Source organism: Xenopus laevis, chromosome 6S, assembly GCF_017654675.1.
Source record: "Xenopus laevis strain J_2021 chromosome 6S, Xenopus_laevis_v10.1, whole genome shotgun sequence".
NCBI classification, from domain to species: Eukaryota; Metazoa; Chordata; class Amphibia; order Anura; family Pipidae; genus Xenopus; species Xenopus laevis.
This window is the reverse complement of record NC_054382.1, coordinates 95,210,532-95,234,760: the sequence shown is the minus strand read 5'-3', so window position 1 is coordinate 95,234,760 and position 24,229 is coordinate 95,210,532. Positions and strand designations below refer to the sequence as shown.

Here is a 24,229-nt window from a genome sequence, read left to right as displayed (position 1 = left end):
TTTGCTAATCACTTGTATTAGATACACAAGCATTTTGTGTGTGTGTGTGTGTGTTTCTGGAGAATGTCATCCAGATAATGCCAAATGAACAGCCCCTGTTTCCTGAGTTTTGCTATTAGCATCACCACAACTTTTGTATAAGTCCAAGGCAATGTTGAAAGCATGAACAGTTAAGCTTTGAACTGGTAATGTCTCTTCTGTATTGCAAAATGCAAAAAAATTTAAATGGTGAGGGGCTATCGGCACATGAAGATAGATGTCTCTGAGGTCTTTCGACAGAGGCCAGTCCCCTTTTTGTACTACTGAGATGATTGTATTGTTAGACTGAGACTCCATCTTGAACTTGCAAGGTTTTATGAACAAGTTGACCTTCTTTAGGTCCAAAACTAGTCGCCAGCCCCCTGAGGCTTTCCTAACTAAGAAAAGTAAAGAATAAACTCTCTTCCTCTGTTGTTTCCTCGGAACAGGAATCACAACTTGTTGTTGCAGAAGCTGGACATATTGCCTTTTTCTTCCACCTTTTTGGAATAATATAAGAGAGAAAAAAATCTTGTTCTGGAACTGAAGAAAATTGATCCTTTATGGATAATTCCCAAATTGGAAAAAAATTCAATAGGAAGGACTCCCATCTGGGAGCCTAGACCGTCCATATAGTCATGCTGACTTTTTGGGTTGTTGGGAAGGCTTTGCCTTGGAATCCTTGAGCAACGTGGGCTGACTTCCTCTCCAAGGGAAAAATCTTGTGGAAGCTCTAGAGTGTATGGAATTTTTGGCATGCCTTGAAAAAACAGACTTATAAGGGGGATTCGTTGGCTTCTTCTTTTCCTTTGGAAGAAAAAGACTCTTGTCCCCAGAGGCTTTAGAGATCACATCATCCATACCAGGGTCAAAAAGACAACCTCCTTGTAAGAGTAAATTACAGAGACTGACCTTCGATGCTGCATCTGCTCCCCAATACTTCAAACAAAGAGTTCTTCTCACGGAGAATGAGACCCTTCTTTCCTTAATCTGTCTCCAGGCAAATAAATGAAATATTTTATATATATTAATTAGAACTGTTATCACAAATACATTGAAGGAAACCTTAGCGTTCATAAGTGTAGGGCTCTGTGCATTGTGTTAATAGTATATGTATAATACAGAAATAACCACAGGACACAATAAAACATCTTTCCTTTTATTGTCTTTAAGGAAATATAAAAGTGTATTCGGTAACATTACACTACAATAAATATTCTACTCTAGGCTTTTTGGTAACATCTATTATTATTTTCTAATCTGCAAATAATAGAAACCAACTAAATACAATAAATGATGGACAAGCCATAGACAGGTTCACCTGCATGATCCACACACAGTCCCTTTATTGCTCATAGACCATGCCTCCGAGTAGAATCCTTCAGCGACTACAATACAGTCCTCATCACAGGCAAAATCTAATGTAAACAATACTTGTGTAACATTTCTGCCAGACCTCTATGTATGAAGTGAATAAATGGATTGGTTATTCTTTTTTTAGAGCACTGTCTGCAGCCAGCGGCAATGAGATCCAGTTGGAGAGAGCCAATGAGGCCGAGAGAGTCAATAGAACAGCTTCCTTCTTGTGTGCAAGTGATGGAAATGATTTAAAGAATTCCTATAAGGATAATCAATGTGACTGTGGTTCAGTCCAACAGAATCAGATCACAAATGGCCAAGATGTTACCAGATTCTGCCTACAATTCACATTTTCCCAACTATGAATTATTGAAAATGTATGCTGCCTAAAATCATTGTAAAGCAAGGATCAAGCTGAACCCCAGCAGTGCTTTTGTGACTGGGCAATTGAAAGAGAGAACGAAGAGACGGGTTTGCTTTAGAGGCAGAAAATGCTGTACATTAGAGGGACATGGGACTATAGCAGCTACTGCAATTGTCGTTGCAGTCAGAATCCATTTTCACGGCTTAAAATGAACGGGCTGACCTGCTAGTTGCAGGGAATGCTGCCGTTATCCCATAGGCGTATGAGGTACATATCAATATTAGTGGCACAATATGCTTTCTGCCTAATGGAAGCAACTGGTTGCTGAAGCCACTCAAGGAAGAAGCAGGAGTGCAAGTAACAAACAGCAAGGGAACTAAACATTCTAACTGCAGTAACTTCAGAATCAGACTTCTGTTTAGATGCAGACTCGGGGAGGCCCATATATCAAAATCCAGGCTTGTGTACTTTTTGAAACCAAAATTAAACTCACTAAACTCTTTAAAACACGAATGCCATGAAAGTCATTAAATAGAAAGATATGGATCTAAATAGGAAAAAGCACAAATGACAAAAAAGAAAACGATGAACAATCTGCAAAACAATTTTCAGCCAATTACTGGCAAAAAAAAAAAAAATTTGAAAACCTCCAACAGTCAGAACGGATTAAAAATGATGCAACTGGGAAAGCGCAGATCCCTTCAACTTCTATGGGAACTCAACTGCTTTTACTTGCCAACATTTTTTATTAGTTTTTTGTAGTTTTTGGTGGTTTTTACATATCTCCAATTTTTAGAGCTAAGAGCTGGAAGCCAGCTCCTTGGACAACCCTTGGTCTAGTAAGTGGAATTTCCCCCTATGGCATAATGTTACATTCATACACAATTAATGTAACAACTTCAGATGGTTGATGGACTGAAGGCTGGGCAGCCCAAATGTTTTGGTGGGTTTGTACTGAAGATAGAGAAGTTACTGCACTACACATGAAGGCTACATCTGTAGGTCTTAGAGAAACAATAGCTCAGGGCTGCACAAAGAAGGTTTCCATACACCAAAGGGAAAGTCTTACCTACCAACTGCATCCCTTACTGCTCATTGTAAGGACAAGCTCACACTACACATATAGTGATTTGTCTGCCATGAAGATCATTGAAAAGATCCCTGAAGTTGAACATAAAGAATGTTTTCAAGTACTAAAGAGAAGCACAGGTGCTACAGATTCTTTACTGTATTGCCTTTCACTGTTATCAAGTTCTTGAAAAAACAAACAAAAAAAAAAACGATTGGACATTTGGTATTCAGATTTTACTGGATCAATAAAAAAACATTTATGCTGCCCCCTTGCTGTACCACAGCTCATACCTCTATTTGACAAGTCAGTGTATAGATGGATGTCATTTAACATTCTTCTATCCACACCTGTAAATCAGAGCAGCTTTACTTGCTTAGTGCAGAGATATCCCACCAGTTGTAAAGTCAACACATCAGAGTTTATAAAAAGCAACTACAAGTACAGTGCACCTGCCTAACGCATGGATGGACTGCCATGTTTTTAAGTGGCAGTTGTGCAAGGGAACCCTATGGTTCAATGCAGTAGCAGCACAAGAAACAAGTCCCTTAATACCCTTGCGTTAATCAATATTTCATGGTTAAGTTATGCATGTGAACCTTAAATAAATCCACTAGGATTGTTTTGCTACTAATACAGATTCATGCAGTTTAGTTACCATCGAGTTTCTGGAATAAAGGACCAGATACCTAAAAGTGACATTGAGGTTTCACATAAGTCAGCCATTTTTATACTTAAACATAGATGCTGCCTGTATATTTTCTGTGGAGTTGCAAATTAATTAAAACAGTGCTAAGGTAAGGAGCTGCTAAGGTATCCCAACCTTTTGTTTTACATTGATCCAGTAAAATACTGCAAACCAGTCAGTTCTCTCAAAATGTCATATACCTAGAAGCCTATACAAAAAATGCCAGAAAAAACAAACAAGCACTTTCCCATGGCCCACAAATAATAGATGAACTGCAGCTAAGGAATGTGGGGATATTACCATTAACCAAAAAACAAAATCCACAAATATGATTGGATATGTTTCCCTCAGCTAATAAGCTCAACCATAAAAACTACGGTACTATAGGACTGTTTCCAGTGCTCCCATATAAATTTTAGTGAAAGCTGACAGTACAAGATGGCAGCATGGGTTGTGATGGAGAGAAAGGGCACGGCGGTACTGTGTGTGTCTCTCCTAAGTCTTAGCTGCATGACAGTGTCCCTTTATACTGGGAATTTCTTTGCAGCAGTTCAGTGAATGGACCAATGTGCTGGCTGGAAAGTCCTTCATTAAGCACTATCATTTTGTATAGTTTCAGCACGGGAGTTGCATGGCAGAATCACACCATGTAAATGTTGGCAGAACAGCAGCAATAGCTACAGTTTCACAACTACAGTGAATATTATCCTCTGGAGTTTAATGGTGTCCATTGTTAAAGTTATTTTCCTTTACGCTAATTAAAAAGAGTGCTTATACAGTTGTGTAATGTGTCCAGTAGATGGAGCTGCTGCTCAGTATTAGTGTGTGCTGCAGCCAAACTACTTGTCTACCAACCTAGCAGAGGAATAGGCTTTATTACATGGTACTCTTGCTTATCACCTAGGTTAGGTTAATAAAAAAAAAGTGAATTCCATTTCTGGCAAACAATGCCAATTCTGTGCTTGGTTCTGGCACATTTTTTTTTTTTTTTTTTTGGAACAATGCAGGTTCCTCTATTTTGCCCAGTCTTTTTGATCCTCTGCTTCTCATTAAAGTGCAGAAACCAGTGTAAGATAGACCCTGCGTCATTGAGGGACCACTTCTCTGAGAGAAGCGAAGGCTGCATGTATCCGTACGTGCAATCTGTTCTCAAAGTCATAGCCGGTGTATTCTTCCTAAAGGAGCAGAGAGAGAGAAAGCTTATTATTTAGCTACAAACGCAACTTGACTGCAATGGACCAGGACAGCTCAACGGATTTGCTACACTTCTTGGTTTCAAAATAAAAATACTGTTCAAACACGGTTGACCCAAATACACCCGTTGTTATTATTCTTTCTTGCTAATCATGTAGAGGGGACAACATTTTGGTCTAAAATGAAGTTAAAAGTACCTGGGTCGGATTGGCCTGCCCAAGTAACAAAGGATCTTCCATTGGGCCCTAATGAACCCAAGCCGTGAGATATTCCCATCAGCCCTGACTTATTTCCACCACAGGACAATTTGTTGTGTGTGTTTGAAAGATAAGCCTGGATTTACTTTGTGGGCCTGAGGATGGTAAATCCAACACTGGCTTTGAATATGTCTTAGCAGATAAATTCCTAAAGCTGGTCATAGAAGCAAAGATTTGATCTTATTAATGTCCATTTCGTACGATTTTTGGCTGTGTGTGGACTGTCCTGACATTTTTCGTGCCATGGTGATCAGTGGTTCAGACAGGTTAAAGAATTTGTCGGCTACCGATAATATCTCTGCATGTATTGCCCATCTGACCATATTCAGTGGGAGACTGTCACCAGCTTTTGTCGGACATAACTTTCTTACGATTGCTGTCAGGGGCAGAAAATAGTCTGATCTGTTTTTTTCTACTTTATTTGATCTGAATGGTTAGTGGCGTGCAGTGGTAAATTTGCATGTCTATGGCCAGCTTTAGGCAGTGGCCTCTAAGGTAAGATTAATCCTGCAATTACAAACTCACTGAACATTTATGTCCCATGTGGCTCCCCTTCAAGTCACTGACTAACTCAGAGTTAGAGAGCTGAAAAGCAGGAAGTTGTGTTCTGTTTGGTTATGTTAGATGTCTAGTCACTCCAGCCTTTATACATTACGTTTTTAGCTAACTAACTATATTAGAAATGTTTTTTATTTTGCACAGCCTATCTATTTACCCAGTTTTTATTTTTACACTAAACTGTTCCTTAAAGGCAAACTGCAGTACAGGTAAGTTGTGTTTTGTGGTTAAATGCAAAGAACAGTCTCTGTAGTACCATACAACTGATCCATATCACCATATCCAAAGACTAAATTATTTCTTATTTTTAGAAGCACTATTAAAGAGCATTCAGGTATGCTTTTTCATGAATTCAGATTTATCATTACACTTTCCTTGACCTTTAAATAAAAAGCTCAGTTTTCACTTGTAACTAATAGAACATGTGCAAAATGTATCTCCCATTATAACTTGGTTGGACTTGAAAACACAACTACAATTGTACTTACCTTTGCCTGAAAAAGTAACGTTTTCCCTTTTGCCACAGTCTACAAAAGAAGACAGAAATAAGCAGTTAAAAGTGCATACAAATCATTACGGTCATCAATAAAACTGGCACTGTACGTATCCTGTTCCTTCGGTAATCATATGGAAATAATTCATTTTTATTTCCCTACAGTTGCAGAGCTTTCTATTATTTTCTGATGTTGTCCTGAAATGATTTCAAATGAATGCTTATTGTGTTTCATTTCATATAATATATATGTATGTAGTACCTAATGTCCTTCAGTGGATTTCAAATGTCAGTATATGATAAAGACTCTAACCAGAACCTAGTGCTTTTGTGTTCAGGCTTGTGCCTGTTTTGTTCAGCTGAACACAGTAAGTGAAAGGTCGAGCAAGGGCATGGCAAGAATTGGTAGGGGACCTCGGCCTTTCTGGATTGGAGATATAAAGTACTCCCTATTGTAAAATATAAATGTCAGGGGCCTATCGGCTCCCAGCGGTAGTAGTCAGGACCAAGGAGGAAGCCCAGGGGTCAAAGTCCGAGTTTGTGGTACAAATAGGGGTCAGGCGAAGTCGAAGTCCAAATCAAGGCAAATGTTCAGAAGGCAGGCAAAATAACAGCAAGGTCAAGATTCACAGAACCTAGAGAAAAAGAGCCAGCGCCTATGGCGCCTGTGTTTCGGGCTTGAGGGGATAGTGCGAGCCGGATAAGGATTGTGAACACAATTGACATTTTGGTACTCAAATTTGTTTTGGACTTATAAGGTCAAGATTCAGATTCAAGGGTCAATAGTCAAGAAATAGTCAAAACTTGAATTACAAAGCACCCAGGAATGCACCAAACCATTCCTATGAACGGGCATTGAACCGTCTGCGCCCCCGCTACCCACGTGGAGATCGTGGGCGCCTCCATCTTGGATCCGACGTGGAAGGGGAGAGCCGCGCCATCGGGCCCTCATGACAATAAGGATATTATGATTCACTAAGGAGTTCCATGACTATATAAAAGCACAAGGCAGAGTGGTTGTATAAAGGCCATGGAACTCGAAGGTGACTTCTAATATAGAACAGTTTTATTTTTTGTAATATTACATGTTTATGTAAGTCTCATGGTACAGAAGTTACATCACTAAACACTGTTGCTAAATAAGGCTACTTTTTAAAAATGATAAATAATAAAACTGTACCTTGTGCTTGATCCAAACTAAGATATATGTAATCCTTTTTGGAGGTAAAACAATCCTTTTGGGTATATTTACCCAAATAAATGATTTTTAAGACGTAAGGTGTAGCAATCCTAATTATAGAAAGATCCCTTATCTGGGAAAACTCCAGGGCTAGAGTATTCCATATTCTAGATCCTATAGCTGTATTTACATCATACTGACCATATGCAGAGCCTCTTACCTCTGGATTGTCCAACAAAAGGCAGCCCAGTTCATAGCAAGCATACGGTTGAACATACAGGTTCAACTGACGGCCTATTTCATCTTTAACAGCGCGTTGGAAAAACTGAAACAAAGTTTTTGCTTAATTATAAAAAAAAAAATTATAGAGAAACTCAACAAGAGAAAATACATTTCTGTGGTAACAAATTAGTTGTTTGTAAGAGATTCTGTGAGTCACGCTTTCCTTATCTTTGGGGTAGACAAGTGTCCGATATGCCCTTTGATATGTATAATGACTCCCAAACACAATATTTTCATCACTGTGTACCTGTAGGGCACAATACTAATTATAAGATCAACACAATTTATAATATATATATCAGTGCTTCCTTGTTCTTTTTTTATATGAAGCCATCATCTCCTGCAGAGCTTTACTTGCGCCCCCACTCATTATTATGTGACTTAAAGGGGTTGTTCTCCTTTCAGATAACTTTTAGCATGACGTAGAGCAGTGATCCCCAACCAGTAGCTTGTGAGCAACATGTTGCTCCCCAATCCCTTGGATGTTGCTCCCAGTGGCCTCAAGGCAGGTGCTTATTTTTAAATTCCTGTCTTGGAGGCAAGTTTAGGTTGTATAAAAACCCAGATGTACTGCCAAACAGAGCCTCATGTAGGCTGCCAGTCCACACAGGGGCCATCAATAGCCAATCACAGTCCTTATTTTTCACCCCAGGAATTTGTTTCATGCTTGTGTTGCTCCCCAACTCTTTTTATATCTAAATGTTGCTCACAGATGAGAAAGGTTGGGGACCCCTGACGTAGAGAGTGATCTGAGACAATTTGCAACTTGTTTTCATTTTTTATTGTTTGTGGGCTTTGACTTGGAATATGAATTGGAGAGGCATGAATAGAAAGATGAATAATACAAAGTAGCAATAATAATAAATGGGTATCATTACAGAACAGAGTTTTTTTAGATGAGGAAAGAAGAGTGCAATAAAAAATACATCATAAAGACCAATTAAAAAGTTGTTTAGAACAGGCCATTCTATAACATAATAAGAGATAACTTAAAGGTGAAGCATCCCTTTAACAGATGTTTAGAGCCAGGAATACGTTATTCTTGAGCACCTGAAAGACGCCACGGGAGATTGTTAAAATCCATTGGCTCCCGGTGTCTCTTCTAGACTGGCGGTGCGCACTTCCGTTCCCGGTGCTGATTGGCGCTGGCGTTTGACGCCGAGCGTCTTGACGCCTGCATCAAGACGTCACCAAGGGGTGCCGGATTTGAATTTTGGAGCCAAATCTTCCTTAAAAGGCTACTCCTCCATTTCGGAAATGCCCAAGCTGGCTTCAGTTTATCTGTTCCTGCTTAAGCGTTTATCCTGTTTATTGATATCCTGGTTTTGACTTCTGCCTGATCTTTGACTACAATTATTGCCGCCTACCTTAAACTCTTCGCCTGACTCCACCTTCTCTTTGTCCCTGCTGGTACCTCATTTATGCTCTTGCTATGCACTTCCTCGTTGGCTTCTGCAGCAGAAAGCCCGGGGCCCCAAAAGGGCGTCGGTGAACACCAGAACCCACAGAGCTCATCTGTGCGTCTAAAGGTACCATTCACTACATAAGGTTCCTAATAACGAGACTGTAGCACCACTGGCACCTCTTGTCCTGTATGGCATAAGGTAGAGAGACGCTAACAAAGAATGCTTTTCTTTGCATCTTCCTTTGCAGGGATCACCACTTGCTGGCAACTTACAGACAACTGTGGATGATGAATATATTAGATTTAGAATCATTTTCCTTCCCGTCACACAGAGACCAATCGCTAAAGGATTTTTCAGCTGTGAAACAGAAAATTCTTCCATAACAATCTCTGCCTCCTGTAGGGCAGTGTTACAAATGTGATGTTGGAGAAAAAAATATTCTACTGCTTTTTGCCCTGATACTAAAATTTCAGCTGTGCAGAAGGAAACATTTCCCATACTTCATACAGACAATAACTTAGTGGCTCTGTCACTGTGTTACTTAAAGAGTATTCTGTACCTGAACAGCATCTTCCGTGTTCCCAAGACATTTATGTATTGCACCAAGGAGCAAACTCCGCAAACCCACAACAGATGGATCCAGCACTTCATGGCAAGCTTTAAGGGTAAGAACAGGAAAGGGGGTTATTCCATGGCAAGACACAGAGTTTTATTACTAATCAGCTCTACTGTGTGTGCTCTGCATATCAATAAAGTGCTTCTAATGTGTCAGGCATAGAGATATATATTATAACCCCTCCCCCCCATCCACTGTGTGTTTAAAAAAAAAAAAACATCTTCATATGCTATATAACAGTATTACCTTGGCTCATGTGCTGGAGGTTAGAGAGGGAACAGTTGGGAATAGCCTTCCACAGATACAGCACCTCGATAGCAGCCAGAACACACAGCTCTTTGGTTGGACTTTGCTTTTTAAATCTTTCACTCTGGAAACAAATAGAACTGGTTTGCTAGCGTGAGTATCAGGTGATGAGCACAGGACTCCCTTGTATTGTCAGTGTTCCCTTGAAACGTAACTATAGAAATATCTAGTATAAGTAATTCTAGAGCAACTGGACTTGCTGAATAATCATTGAAGAAGTTTCACTAATCATCCGAGCAGCTACTTCAGTTCAACTGACAGGTATGGAAAGTACTCGGCATATAAACACTTCCACTAATCCAATCACAGTGGCAATTGTAACTCTTCAGAGAAGTGAACTGAAGAAGCTGCTCGGATGAGTAGTGAAATGTCTTCATTGATCACTCAGCAAGTCCAGTTGTTTTAGAATTACCTATACTAGATATACCATGACCTGGATGAATGAAAATCTTCATAGTCGTAACTATAGAAAATTTCTAATCACCAAAATAGGCTGCCACACAAGGAGCCACAAAACTCATTGCTCAGTTGTACATTGTACCACTACAGGACACTGGAAAGCTTGAGTGAGGTTCAGTTATAAATGTGTAGAGGGATTTATACCATTTTACCAGTCCTTAAATATGAAACAGCACCTAGAGGGCCTAGGTTTCCCAACCCTTATCTACAGAGAAAACTGCTGGTTGCTATAGGTTACTGGACTGCAGCAAACGCCACTCCACATTTACGGTCTGGCATAAGTATTATATGTATCATTTAACAGACACTCTATTTTCTTTTTGCATCATTTCCATTGGGCAGTGCATTTGTTCTGACTAAAGGTGAGAAACATAGGTCACCCATGATTCATTTCTCATAAGATAATAAACCTGTTTTTTGTTTGACACGAAACAGTGGTAAAAAATTCCTTGGACTGCTGCCGCTTTCGCATTGTTATTCTTTTACTTATGGACTAGCACCCAGGCTTATGGTTGTGCATTCCATATGCACTTGGCTAAGTGAATAATTATAAATAGAGAGAAAACTGCTTTACTGTAATGCTGCTGATGCTGACATTTCTATGTGCCAGTTATGGTAAGACTAAGGCCATTTGAGGTTGTGCTTTTGTTACTACACAAACTAAGCCCAGACTACTAAACTACACTGCAGCAGGCTGACTGATCTAACCAAAATTGTATAAAAAGAACTGAGGGCCAAAAGAATAAAAGGATATAAACGAGTTAAAAAACAAAAACTTGGTAATCAGAGGAGGCAGTAGTGGACTTACCTCCTCCAAGCAGACACAAAACGACTGTAATTAAGCAGTCAAAATTTATTAACGAACTCCAATCAGTACAACGCGTTTCACGGGCTGATTGGAGTTCGTTAATAAATTCTGACTGCTTAATTACAGTCGTTTTGTGTCTGCTTGGAGGAGGTAAGTCCACTACTGCCTCCTCTGATTACCAAGTTGTTTTTTTTAACTCGTTTATATCCTTTTATTCTTTTGGCGCCTCTGTTCTTTTTATACAATACTAAGTCCACCCTGGGTGGAGGGTTGATACCCTTTTTCTATCTACAGAGAGCGACTTCTTAATCCTGAGTGGGGTCAGGACAATCTCCCCACCTGCCTTTACAGTGGTTGCCTATTGGTAACCCTGGTTTGTGAGTATATGTTATCTCCTCTTATTTCATTATTCCTTACCAATACATATTACACTATTGGGGCTCTTGGTGTTCTTTTTGTTTATCCCTAACCAAAATTGTGTTTCCCTAAATCATACCAACCTTTTTAACAGAGAATAGCTCAATCTGGTTGTTCTTTCTTTTGAAAAGTTTCTGGACGTCTTTAAATACATCATGTGCTCCATCCACATCCCCGTTGGCCCCCTGACACACTGCAAACAGCATACATCACAGTATTAATATATATAAATATATATACAGGTTTGGGATCCGTTATCCGGAAACACAATATCTAGAAAGTTCCGAATTATGAAAAGGCCGTCTCCCATAGATTTCATTATAATCAAATAATCCAAATTTTTACCAATGATTTGTAATAATAAAACAGTTAATTGTGCTTGATCAAAACGAAGATATAATTAATCCTTATTGGAGGCAAAACCAGCCTATGGGGGTTATTTAATGTTTACATGATTTATGAAGATCCAAATTATGGAAAGACCCATTATCCGGAAAACCCCAGGTCCTGAGCATTCTGGATACTAGGTCCCATACTTTTATTTCTTATTTCCTATTATGTATATATAATTTCTTATAACATTTTCTGAATACCGATATAATAACACTTGTAGTGAAGAATTCCATCATGAAAATATAATGTCTCCTTACATAGTTACATAGTTAAATTGGGTTGAAAAAAGACAAAGTCCATCAAGTTCAACCCCTCCAAATGAAAACCCAGCATTCATACATACACCCCATCCCTACTTTTAATTACATTCTATATACCCATACCTATACTAACTATAGAGCTTAGTATCACAATAGCCGTTGATATTATGTCTGTCCAAAAAATCATCCAAGCCATTCTTAAAGGCATTAACTGAATCAGCCATCACAACATCACCCGGCAGTGCATTCCACAACCTCACTGTCCTGACTGTGAAGAACCCCCTACGTTGCTTCAAATGAAAGTTCTTTTCTTCTAGTCTAAAGGGGTGGCCTCTGGTATGGTGATCCTTGTCCTATTCTTGGAAATATCTTCTACCTGATACCAACCTGCAGTCAAATAAGCATAATAGCACTGGGACCACCGTGATTCATTCTTTAATCTCTCAAACGATTGGAAGGCATCCTTGTAGTTCATTTCTATCATGCTGCACCAACCTAAAGTAGCAACACAACAACAAAAACACACAGATACAGTTTAATGCCGTTATGGAAGGCTATTTTCTGGATACTGTGGTACCTCACTATACAATTATTGATGTTGGGCCTGTGAGTAGTGACACACATGATTAGGGATGGTGTAATTTCTGCAATTGCTGGGGTCACCATGCTTTTCTGGATGGAAAGAATCTCAGGAAGGAATCAATCTTGGATTGAGCAACAGTCAGAAAATCTAGCCAACTACACTGGCAATTCCCATTAAGCAGCCCAGTGTACCACATGCTGGCTTGCAAGGGCACCATATAGCAGCTCAGTGATTACCTGGGTTTCCTTTCTTTTGTTAGTGAAGCAAAAGGCCAATGCTTGTATCCAATCTGAAACCTACCTATTTCATACAGACAAACATGCTGGATCTCCCTCTGGTCCTTTGCCAGTTCCAGAGCAGTGTGGAAAGAAGTCAAGGCACTGTTTATTTGACACTGTAAGAAAAAGATAGAACAAAGTTAAAGCCAATTTCACTACTCCTGGATCTAGCCCATCAACAGCTATGTCCATATGTCAAAACCCATACCCACTTTTGGGGTCCACAGCTAGGAACTGTCCTGCCAAAATCCTAACTACTGAGAGGAACAATAAATACAATAAATACATACAGGCAGTATATTTCATCACTACTCATTTTCTGTCCTTTTGACAACCTTCAGCAATAAAGCAGCATTAGGATAACAATTCCCAAATAGCCAAGTAAAGAAATAAAAAGAGAAGACCACCTTGATTACTCGGAGCTTCTTCTGACCTTCCTGGCATTGATGTCAAGACCTGGTACAGACTCAAGTCTTAAAAGATAATAAAAATGTCTTTGCAGGTATTTACTGTACATGCAATTACACAATTTGCCTGCTGCAATTCTAGACTAGGGAAAGCCTTATGCGGGGCTCTAAAGTGCCCTGTGAATATTGTTACAAAGTCTTTTAACAAAAGCACATGGTGATGTGGGGGCATTACTAGGTTACAGTTTTAATGGGTTAATATGAAAACTAAAACTGATAGAGACAGAATTTCCATGGTGCCTACAGCATTCCACAGACCCACAGTCCATTGAAAAATCTTACTTCTTGCTAAATAACCTGAAAACTGCAAATAATAAAAAATTAAAACCAATTGCAAATTGTCTCAGAATATAGCTTTGTACATCATACTAAAAGTTAATTTAAAGTTGAACAACCCTTTTAAAAGAAAATAAAACAGGCACTAGGGTTCAAAATTGCAGTAAAACATTACCCACCAACTTGCAGGTAAAGAAGATACTGGCATCCTACACAAGTGTGTTTAGTGCAGTGAGGATAAAGTAAAGATAATGTAATGTCAGTAGATTGCTTACTGTAGCATAAAAAGAATTGTAATCTCTTTTTGGCAGGACCCTTTCCTCCTTTTGCACACTCTGTAATAAAAATGCAGGGCTTGTATTCCTCCAAGCAATAACTGTAGCTACAGAGGCCTGTGGTGTGCAAGTCACACATGTGCTATTGAGTTATATATTCTACCTCATTCTGCTCACTCCCCAAATGTACAGCAGGTCTGTTTTTCTATCAAGTCTGGATATCACAGTCTCCTTATAAATATAAACGCACAGCACTCTGAACTATGTTGGAGATTTAGTAGTGCTTGATAATTAGTATGAATAGTGTAAGTGTGTATGGTGCATGCATCAGTGGGACAAGCTGAGTCACATGTGCACCTGGGCTGTAGGGACAAAGCAGGAAAATGAGCACCGTAAATGATTAACCAATCGTTATGACCTTTATGAAGCATTGCTATGGTTAGACTGCCCACTTGCGTGTGTCTGTTGGTTCCTTATGGGACAGCTAATTAGTCCTATGTGAGGTTAACTGACTCACAGCATTGTGGGGATGGGAGCAAATGTTGCTGTACAGAGAGAAACACAAGTAAATACAGGCTGAAGGCATTTGGCAGATAAGATAAAGACACACATACAAGTATAATTTAGTCTATTGTGGGCTACACAGTGTGCATGTGACTCTGTTCCCACTATATGGGGAGGTGTTTTTCTATGTTAAACGAACAGTAACACCAAAAAATTAAAGTGCATGAAAGGAATGACAATATAATGTAGTGTTGCCCTGCACTGGTAAAACTGGTGTATTTGCTTTAGAGACACAACTATAGTTTATATAAAAAGTTACTGTGTAGTCATAGGGGCAGCCATTCAAAAAAAGAGAAAAGGCAGAGGATACACAGCAGGTAACAGATAAGCTCAATGGGATTCTTCAGAACCTATCTGTTATCTACTATGTGCCTTGTGCTTGAAGGGCTGCCCCCATGGCTACACAGCACTTTCTTTATATAAACTATACTACTGTTTCTGAAGTAAAAACAACAGTTTTACCAGTGCATTATATGGTCATTCCTTAAAAATATTTTAATTTTTTTTGGTGTTACTGTTTCTTTAAATAAAAAAATAGTAAAGTAGCAGATAAGGTTGAAAATAGACATCAAGTACCTATCTCACTGGTAGCTGATCCGGAGCATGTTGAAGCCTTTTGAATTTGCCCCGGTGGGGGAAACAATTGTTTCCTGTGACTGTGGAACTGCAGATCTATCTCAAGATCATGGCAAATATCTTTTTTACCTTGGAGGTGCTGCCTATGCCTTGAGCTCTTATAATTAATTAAATAATTAATTAATGCAACTTCAACTAACATCATTGCTATAAGAGCCACAGTGGATATTAGCTCTGACTGGTTTCTAATGCTCCCACGTAGCAACTACAATGAATTAGTTACTTTAAGGCATTAAGGATATCGCTGGTATACTCCTAATCTGTGAATAAATGAAACCTAGGCTAGGGACACATGAGTGACATCAGACCTGGTGAGTGGTACATGAAAAAATTGCTTTGCGGCAATTGCAAAGCCTGAGTGTTTATTTGTGGAAAAGATGTAATGTTTTGGGGTACGCCCCTTTGTTAGACCAACCAGTGAAGCAGAAAAACATTACTAGGGCAACAAAGTGACATCATCACTTAATTTCTATCACTGGAGTGAAGACAAGAAGCATCCAATATGCCCCCTCATCTGCTAATTCACTTGAATGGGGACACGGGTGCCATGAGTCAAGGTGAGATTCCCCTAGTAATTTTAAGAGCCAAATTCCTGTCTTTGTATACTGGAAATTAAGGCCATTTCCCATAGCAGAGGTTGCAACTGCTGGGATTTGGTGAAGTTAGTATCCCTTTAAGTGTGAATGTAAAAATGACCTCTGACTCTGCAGATATTTCAGCTTAGCCTTGCTTTGGAGTTGGAGGGACAATGTGATTTTAAGATTTCCTTTGCATTTATTGTTAAGCCACTGATTAGCTTCCAAAATACAGAATACATGAACTATACTGCCAGAAAAAACACTTCACTCAAATGAAAATGCTGGTTTCTGCTAAAAACACATTTATAAAAAATATTTCCTTGATTATAAACCCCATGTCCCGAGCATTGTGGATAACAGGTCCCAAACCAATACACATAAGCTGTACATGGTCATGCAAAGCTATAATTTGCTATAAAGAAGGAATATATACAGTGCATTCCTCTTCCATGGAGCAAGTGTGAATATGTGGATATAGCTTACTTCGTGCCAATGGCTAGGTATGCTTATAGTCTGAGACTGTATACATTAAGGGGCAGTTTTTTTAAAGGTCAAGAGATAGAGTTTTTATTTTTTTACCTCAAATGACCTTGAAACTGGAATGGTCTCTTATTTAAGTTAAAAATAGAATGTCTAAAATTCAAATGAATATTACCGCTGACTTCTACATGAACTCGGCAGGTTTAAGGTGTCAGCAAATCTAATTTGAGTTACTTCCAGGGTCAAGGTATGATAAATCTCTAATTCGAATTTGGATTATTCCCAATCAACTCGAAAATTTTAATTTGAATTTACCATTTGAACCTTAATAAATCTGCTCCTAAAAGATTATGACTAAAAGTCACCAATATTCCATCAATTTGCCTACTGGCCATACTGTCTATTGTTGTGCATGAAAAAATGCCTCACACAGTATTGTCATATCCAAGAGACCAATGTGCAAAAAAGGAATATTCTGTTTTTATAATAAGTATAATTCTTTCCTATCCAATAGTCTACATAATGAAAGCTTAGTGAAAGATAAAATATCAGAGCAGACAAGGAGAAGTGAATTATGTAAATGTATCCCAAGATGGTTCTGTGTAAATGATCTTCCATTGTACAGAAATAAAGCAGTGCAGATACCTCTAATCTCTGTATTCTTCCCTTAAAGAACATAAATAGAGAAGAGTTGGGGTAGGCGGATTCCTTCTTTTTAAGAATCTCTTTGGCCTCTTTCAGTCCTCCTTGGCTATCACTGCCATCCAGTGCAAAGAATGGGCGGACTACGGTGTGATACCATAGCAATGCCAACCTGGGGGAAAGTATAATGAGCACATTGTAATTATCTGTAAAAAAAGCCATAGAAAATGATTGCTGACAGAGTCACATACATAAATGATGAATATGTGTAAACAGAAAAGTAATGATACCCACTGCAGCACGGATGTTATTGTTATGAAACATTCTAGGCTGGGCCAAGGACCAGGGGCAGGCTATGCCAAACTGGGGTCCCAGCTGAAGTCTATAATAGCTGCAAAAACAATGAAAAAGGCCCTAATTACCTGCAACCCCAGCTCCCTGATGCGCCATTGCCATGACAACAGCAGTGCAAAGCCCAGGAAGCTTTCTAGTGATCGCGATAAGGAACAAAATACTGTTTGGACAGTTTTTTTGGTAAGCCTGAAATGTACCCATGGATCTACATCCCCCCCACCCCGGTCCTTGTAAAATACTGTTTTGCTTGAAACTGGTCCTTGGTGCGAAAAAGGGTGGGGGACCGCTGTTCTGGGCCCTTTTATTAACAAAGAAAATGATTCAGTTAAACAGTATGAGTGAAATGAATCTGTCATGGTTCCATATTCCTGGTGCAGCTGCAGAAAGTATAAGGAATAATTATGCAGAATTTGATTTGATACTCCAGTGCTACCTCTAGATGGCGACGTTCCTAGAGGCACAAGATCACTGTAAATGCATGTGGTCCCCAGGTAGTGCAGTGCCCTTCCCATACCCAACCACAACCACTATTTAGTGCAAGGAACAAACCAATGCAGGGGTTCAGCCGGGTTCTTGTTTGTTGATTTAGTCATCTAGTCTAAACCCGTCCTTCCCATACAGTTTGTACCTTTAAGCTCTCTTGCCCTATTATTATTACATATATTTATTACAGAGATCCTCAATATGCTAGGTGAATTTAATATGTGTGTGTGTGTGTGTGTGTGTGTGTGTGTGTGTGTGTGTGTGTGTGTGTGTGTGTGTGTGTGTGTGTGTGTGTGTGTGTGTGTGTGTGTGTGTGTGTGTGTGTGTGTGTGTGTGTGTGTGTGTGTGTGTGTGTGTGTGTGTGTGTGTGTATGTGTGTGTGTATGTGTGTGTGTATGTGTGTGTGTATGTGTGTGTGTATGTGTGTGTGTATGTATGTGTGTATATATATATATATATATATATATATATATATATATATATATATATATGCAAATACCATGTTTTTGTATTCACCCAAGCTACGGTTTTATGCAAAACTTTTCTATTTTATGCCTATTTCATCACAAACGACAGCACTGAAGAAAGTAGTTATCCAAAGGGATACAGTGGAGAAATAATAAGATATTGCTCTCTCTGTTGCTATGGTCAGACAGCAATAACCCCAATGGGGCCAAGTGCACAAGTGAGTGTGAGTTGACATACTGGTTTCAGTAAAATGGCTAGGATAATATTCCACTTGCCTGTTTTAGAAATAACATTTATAATGTAATAACAGGTGCAAAATGTACTGCTTTCTATTACCCACAGCACCACATAGTATTTCCTGGTGTCCTCTTTTAAAGTAAAAGCCTAACTGGTTGCTATGGGACTTTGCTTTGGTTATTACATTATGATGAGTGTGCTCAGTCTCAGTGTTGGTAGCAGACTGCCTGTTAGTCATCTTCTTATTCTGAGTCCATCAGCAATGCCTGCAATTAAGTCCCTGGGTCTCTAGCCCACCCTTGCTTATAGACCAACATACATACAGCCTGTTAGTTGCAAATACGGCACATGCTATAGGGGCTCAGTAGCTGTTTCCAGGTCACCATGTTTGTACTGGCTTTGCCTTTGAATACCACTTACTGTCAAATCTACATTATCTACTAAAGCATTGGAATGCAGCTACTCACGTAGCTAAAGGGGCCTTCATGTCCTTACTTTCACTTGCATACATCAGTGAAGAAAGCCCCTGCAGACGGTCTCCCGGAAAACCCAGCAAGTTGATGATTTTGAGCAGGTTTGGGGGCACCATGGATATGCAAAGGTGAAAAAGTCCGTAGCCAAAGCTCACAGCACCTTTCAGCCTGTTAAGAGATTCCTCGGTGACACCTTCAGCGTCAATGTGATTATCATTTGCCGCATCAGACTCCTGAGAGATCTTCTTCTGATACATTTCCTGAAGGGTATTTATGTCCACATAGCACTTGTTGTATATTTTCCAGGCTTTGCGCAAGATCCACCCACCTTTTATATAAGCTAGAAAAAGGGGGAGAAAAGTTGACCATCTATTTATAACAAACACTATCATGTTTTACTTAAACTAATAATATGGCCGACTTTTACAGCTTTTTCACAGTGCTAGCCAAGCTCCTACACGGTATAGGATCTGTTAAGTAGAAACCTGTTATCCAGAAAGCTTTGAATTACAAGAAGACCATCTACCATAGACTCCATTTTGACCAAAGAATTCAAATTTGAAAACATTAAATTTCTTTTAGTCTGTAATAATAAAACAGTACCATATACTTGATCCCAGCTACCATATAATGATCCTTATTGGGGGCAAAACAATCCTATTGGGTTTAATTAATGTTTAAATTATTTTTTAGCAGGCTTAAAGGGATACTGTCATGGAAAAAATTATTTTTACAAAACATATCAGTTAATAGTGCTGCCCCAAATACCGGGCACTTCCTCAAAGAACTTTGAGGAAGTGCCCGGCGTTTGGGGCACGAAACGCGTTAGGTTGCTGTACACCCACCACAACTGTACCACCGTGTATTGCTTTAATAAAGCCGCAGTTTAAAAGTATCAAAATGGCCTCCTGTGGATAAGTCTGTAGCGCTGCGAGTGGGTAACATTTCTGTGCATACAAAGTATCGGACGAAGCTACCGACATTCCGCGATAGCAGCAACGGATGAGGTGAGGCTTCTGTGCGGGTGAGCTCCACCATTAATGCCTCTCTACTATATTCTGGCATCCTACAGATTGGGGGCAATATGAGGAATTGGCTGCTGCTGGCTCAGGTACATGGGGCAATATGGTAGCTGCTGGCACAAGTACACAGATGTTTGGGGCAATATGATGGATTTTTGGCTCCTGCTGGCATTGGTACAGATTGGGGGTAACAATATGATGAATTTGTTGGTTTATGCTGGCACAGGTACAGATTGAGGGCAATCTGAGAGATTGGCTGCCATTGGCACAGGTACAAATGGGGGCAATATGATAGGTGCTGGCACAGGTAAATGGGGCAACATGATGGCTGCTGGCACAGGTACATGGGGCAATACGAATGGTAAAATGGTAATGCAGGACCGGGTGGGGGGGCACTGATTGAAACCAAAATACCTTGGCCCGGCCATGGATATCACCCCCAGCAGCCTAACAACAGAACAATGGGAAGTTAACCAGATAGCAGCTCCCTAACAAAAGATAACAGCTTCCTGGTAGATATAAGTACAGCAATCAATAGTAAAATCCAGGTCCCACTGTGACACATTCAGTTACATTAGGTAGGAGAAACAACAGCCTGCCAGAAAGCAGTTCAATCTTAAAGTGCTGACTCTGAAAAGCACATGACAGGCAAAATGACCAGAGATGGCTGCCTACACACCAATATTACAACTTGAAAAAAATACACTTGCTGGTTCAGGAATTACATTTTATATGGTAGAGTAAATTATTTGCTGTGTAAACAGTGTAATTTAGAATAAAAGGGATTCTGTCATGATTTTTATGATGTGGTTTTAAAAGGTACGGAGATCCAAATTAAGGAAAGATTCCCTAAACTGGAAAATCCTAGATCCTGAGCATTCTGGAGAACAGATTTCATAGCTATATCACTCACTCACGAATCTACAACTTGAATTCCTAGCATCTTGGAACACTTTACTCATTTCATTTTCAGTTCACAGGGGCTATTTTACATGGAATAATGGCTCTCCATAGGTGCATGTCCTCTAACTAGGACACCCTTTGTGGTTCTGATATTAATTAATGCTCTTTACAGTGGACACCCTCAGCTGGTACTGGCCTAGCTCTCTCTTGCGCCCCAGTAAGATTCTAAAAACAGCTGAAGCTCCATTGGCTGGACTCCCCATTGTAAAGTTGCCCATTTAATGTCCTTTGTTTCTTTTGGGTTATGGCACACTGGGCACTTGAAGGCTAAAAAGTTCACTTTGCATAAATCATGTCTTTCAAGAATAACTTTGTGTTAATAACCCACCTGACAGTTCCTGCTTAACAAAGGACAGAACCGCAATGTAAACCTGACAGTCTGCAACAATTATCTGCCTCTGCAGCCGATCAACCATGGACTGAGAAGACTTTCTAACGTCAACCTGTTTAAAGAAGAAAGCATATATATCAAAAGCATATAGGTTAATTAACAAATATATCTACCTAGATCCAACATCTCAAAGCAACCAATTAGCAGTCATGACTTGCAACAGATCATTACGTCACCAAATGCTGCACAAACTGGGAATGTAATAACAGGGACAAACTTTGCCTAGGCCTACACATCCCTAGCAACCAATCAGCAGCGCCCATTACTTTTTGGTTATTTCTGATTACTTTTTTTGTAAAAGTAATGTAATGCAGAAACCATGTAAGAAAGATCTTAGCTGCAGACGGATATTTCTTCTGTGTAAAAAAAGGCTTAAAGTTTGTGCTTGTTATTTACAATGTGTGCTGGGGCTTAATGGGAGCCACACCAAGCAAACTTTGTCGATGTTTACATGATGGGAGTGTCAACAGTGTGAATGTACCAAGCCAAAAGAGAAGACATTGACTCTCAGACCGACACCTTAGACACAAATACATGTGGACTTTAAATGTATTTTATGATGTTCACACACACACATATATATAATATAAAAACTTACAATATTCATGGAAGGTTTATGAAGTGAGTGCACCTCTACCGTTATTCCCCGGTCAGCTTTCTACCTATTAACAATTGGGCATGTAGGAGTCATAGCAGGACTGCACTCTATAGCTCAGTACCCAAAACAATGGAGACTAGCACAGAAAATGAGATGACTTGACCAATGTCTGCATTTAAGGGGAAAAACCCTAGATGCAGAACCACACAGCTCAAAGAACAATGTTTCAGTTACATGAAAACATTCAGGTGAGCAAAGATTGCTTTACAGAACGTTCAAAATATCCATATTAAAACTCCCTGCAGCTAACTTTTTATACATGATCTGGGCCTGCCCAACTATACGTACCTTCTGGTCCCCTTGACGTTCCACTGATACTTTCACCTACTGTATGTCTACTGGGTGTAGTGAACCAAATAGTACCAAACAACCATGCAAGGTTGAGGTTTCAAGCTTTATTATTCTGTGCCAAAAAATGTATTATGCACTGGATGGGGCCCACCCCTCCCACACGGAACTACTGGATTAACCTATTATCTAATACCCATGATCAAACTCACACATGAAGCTAGTGGTACAGCCAGTAAATTTGACAAGGTGTGGAGTCCTTGCTTTAATTATTTTTTAATTATTTTTTTATTATTTTTTATTATTTCATTAAAGAATAGTGTAAATAAAATAAGTGGCTTTTGACATCCCGCTATCCCGTCCTAAGGCTTTGATTCATTAACTAGGATTTCAGACATAAAGCAACAATTTACTTCTGTTTTTCAGCAAAAAGAAAGCAGATCAAGTCAAGACAAGTAACAGGAAATACATTTCATATGTACACTATATATCTGTGTATTACAAGCTCTTTGAATACCCCCATATACATACACATATACAGTTTCTAGAATTCATGTGCTACCCCATGTGTATATAAATAAAAAAAGAAGATTTGCCCAAGCTCATAGGCAGCTGACCCTGGAACTTTAACCCAGTTTGGTTTAGGTACCCGAACCACACTTTGCCTACTTACATTTTTCTTTATTTTGTTCTTTATGGTTTCTATGACTCCTTCATCACTTTCACACAGCTTTTCAGTCATTTTTAAATCATCACATGCCAGTTGCATTTTTTCTTCTTCAAAAGTCATCATAGCATTCTAGAGAGAGAAAGAGAGAGATAGTAATACAGACACATTCTTTGCCAAAATAAGCTCTTCGTGTACCCATTAAACCCAGACAATCTTTTATACAGTAAATCACATGGGCTCTAGGAACTGTATTTGCCCATGAAAGGGTGGTCAGTACATCCCATAGAAAATGATTAACCCTAGGTAACATTCAATGTGACATTATATATCACAAAATAGACCAGTATACAATAAATGAGATCAACTTGTACATTAGACTAATCAAAGTAAGATCAACTAATGCAGGAGACAAGCCTCTGTGTGCCCAGACAAACAAGCATGCAGTGATGCTAGTGGAAAAGGCACCAGCAGCAGAAGAATGCTTGTTACTATACTTCAGCCTGTGTGTATTTCTGCATACCTCAGTAGAACTGCATCCTCAGTACACAGAACTGAACTATGATTTAATAATATTTGCCTTCCAGATGATGGGAAGATTCTGCCCAAGAGAACGGGTATTTTCATCTCAGTGGTTCTACTTGCAAGAGCAGCATTAGTCTAAATGGTCTAATGTTTGTGTAGAAAGTCAAATACATATTTTTTTGTACTTTCAAGTTGGTAATGAGAGGCTCCTATGTAAGGCAACAAGCCAAGCAAGGGATTTATTCTTATTCTTCTGAAAGTAAGATAAGTGCAATGGCGAGCTATAGAGCCAACACCATTGTATGTGAAATACTACTTGTGAGTGCAGCCAGCAACCATGTTATGTGGATAACAAAAATGCTCCTACCCAAGTGATCACTACCTAAGCGCAGACACAAAGCACTAATCAGACATGTTTTATAGGCCCCCACTGTGGTTCTAGCTGTCATGTAGTGCAAGGTTCTTTACAGAGAACATTAATAGTAACATAGCATTGTTCTGCTGCAGGGAGGGAGAAGTGATGACTATCGTAAGTGTGGGGCAGAGCCAGCGACTGGCAGCTGTAATGCAGCCAACAAACCGCTTAGTGTGACGTGTCTGCCCAGCAAACCTGAAGGGACGGAGTCTGCAGCTTATATTTTAGCTTAATTCTTTGCGGAGCTTTTTTTTCCATCTTTAATCATAGCTACAAAAAGCAAGAACAGCAAACACACAGAGCTGTGAATGTAAAGCGAGAGCTGGTTCTAAGCCCCCTAGTGCAGTGCTGTTCCTCAGCATGATTCAGTGCAGCTGGC

General features: G+C 39.5%; 1 protein-coding gene across 2 annotated transcripts in view; it reads right to left on the bottom strand.

Moving 5' to 3' along the window:
* Positions 1 to 1,163: 1,163 nt before the first annotated feature.
* The window catches only part of ttc39c.S (tetratricopeptide repeat domain 39C S homeolog), a 55,810-nt gene continuing 32,744 nt past the window's right edge, over positions 1,164 to 24,229 (bottom strand). The window contains exons 3-14 of one of the 2 annotated variants that reach the window (XM_018223671.2): positions 22,917 to 23,042; positions 21,235 to 21,349; positions 18,916 to 19,261; positions 16,910 to 17,078; positions 13,011 to 13,104; positions 12,515 to 12,622; positions 11,558 to 11,667; positions 9,731 to 9,854; positions 9,428 to 9,525; positions 7,401 to 7,505; positions 5,996 to 6,034; positions 1,164 to 4,673 (exon numbers count right to left, since the gene is read on the bottom strand). In XM_018223671.2, the coding sequence (XP_018079160.1) occupies positions 4,584 to 4,673; positions 5,996 to 6,034; positions 7,401 to 7,505; positions 9,428 to 9,525; positions 9,731 to 9,854; positions 11,558 to 11,667; positions 12,515 to 12,622; positions 13,011 to 13,104; positions 16,910 to 17,078; positions 18,916 to 19,261; positions 21,235 to 21,349; positions 22,917 to 23,042 (1,524 nt within the window). In that variant the 3' untranslated portion in view covers positions 1,164 to 4,583. Of the gene's footprint in view, positions 4,674 to 5,995; positions 6,035 to 7,400; positions 7,506 to 8,256; positions 9,147 to 9,427; positions 9,526 to 9,730; positions 9,855 to 11,557; positions 11,668 to 12,514; positions 12,623 to 13,010; positions 13,105 to 16,909; positions 17,079 to 18,915; positions 19,262 to 21,234; positions 21,350 to 22,916; positions 23,043 to 24,229 lie in introns of those variants that run through there. The other variant, XM_018223673.2, reaches the window with a different exon arrangement.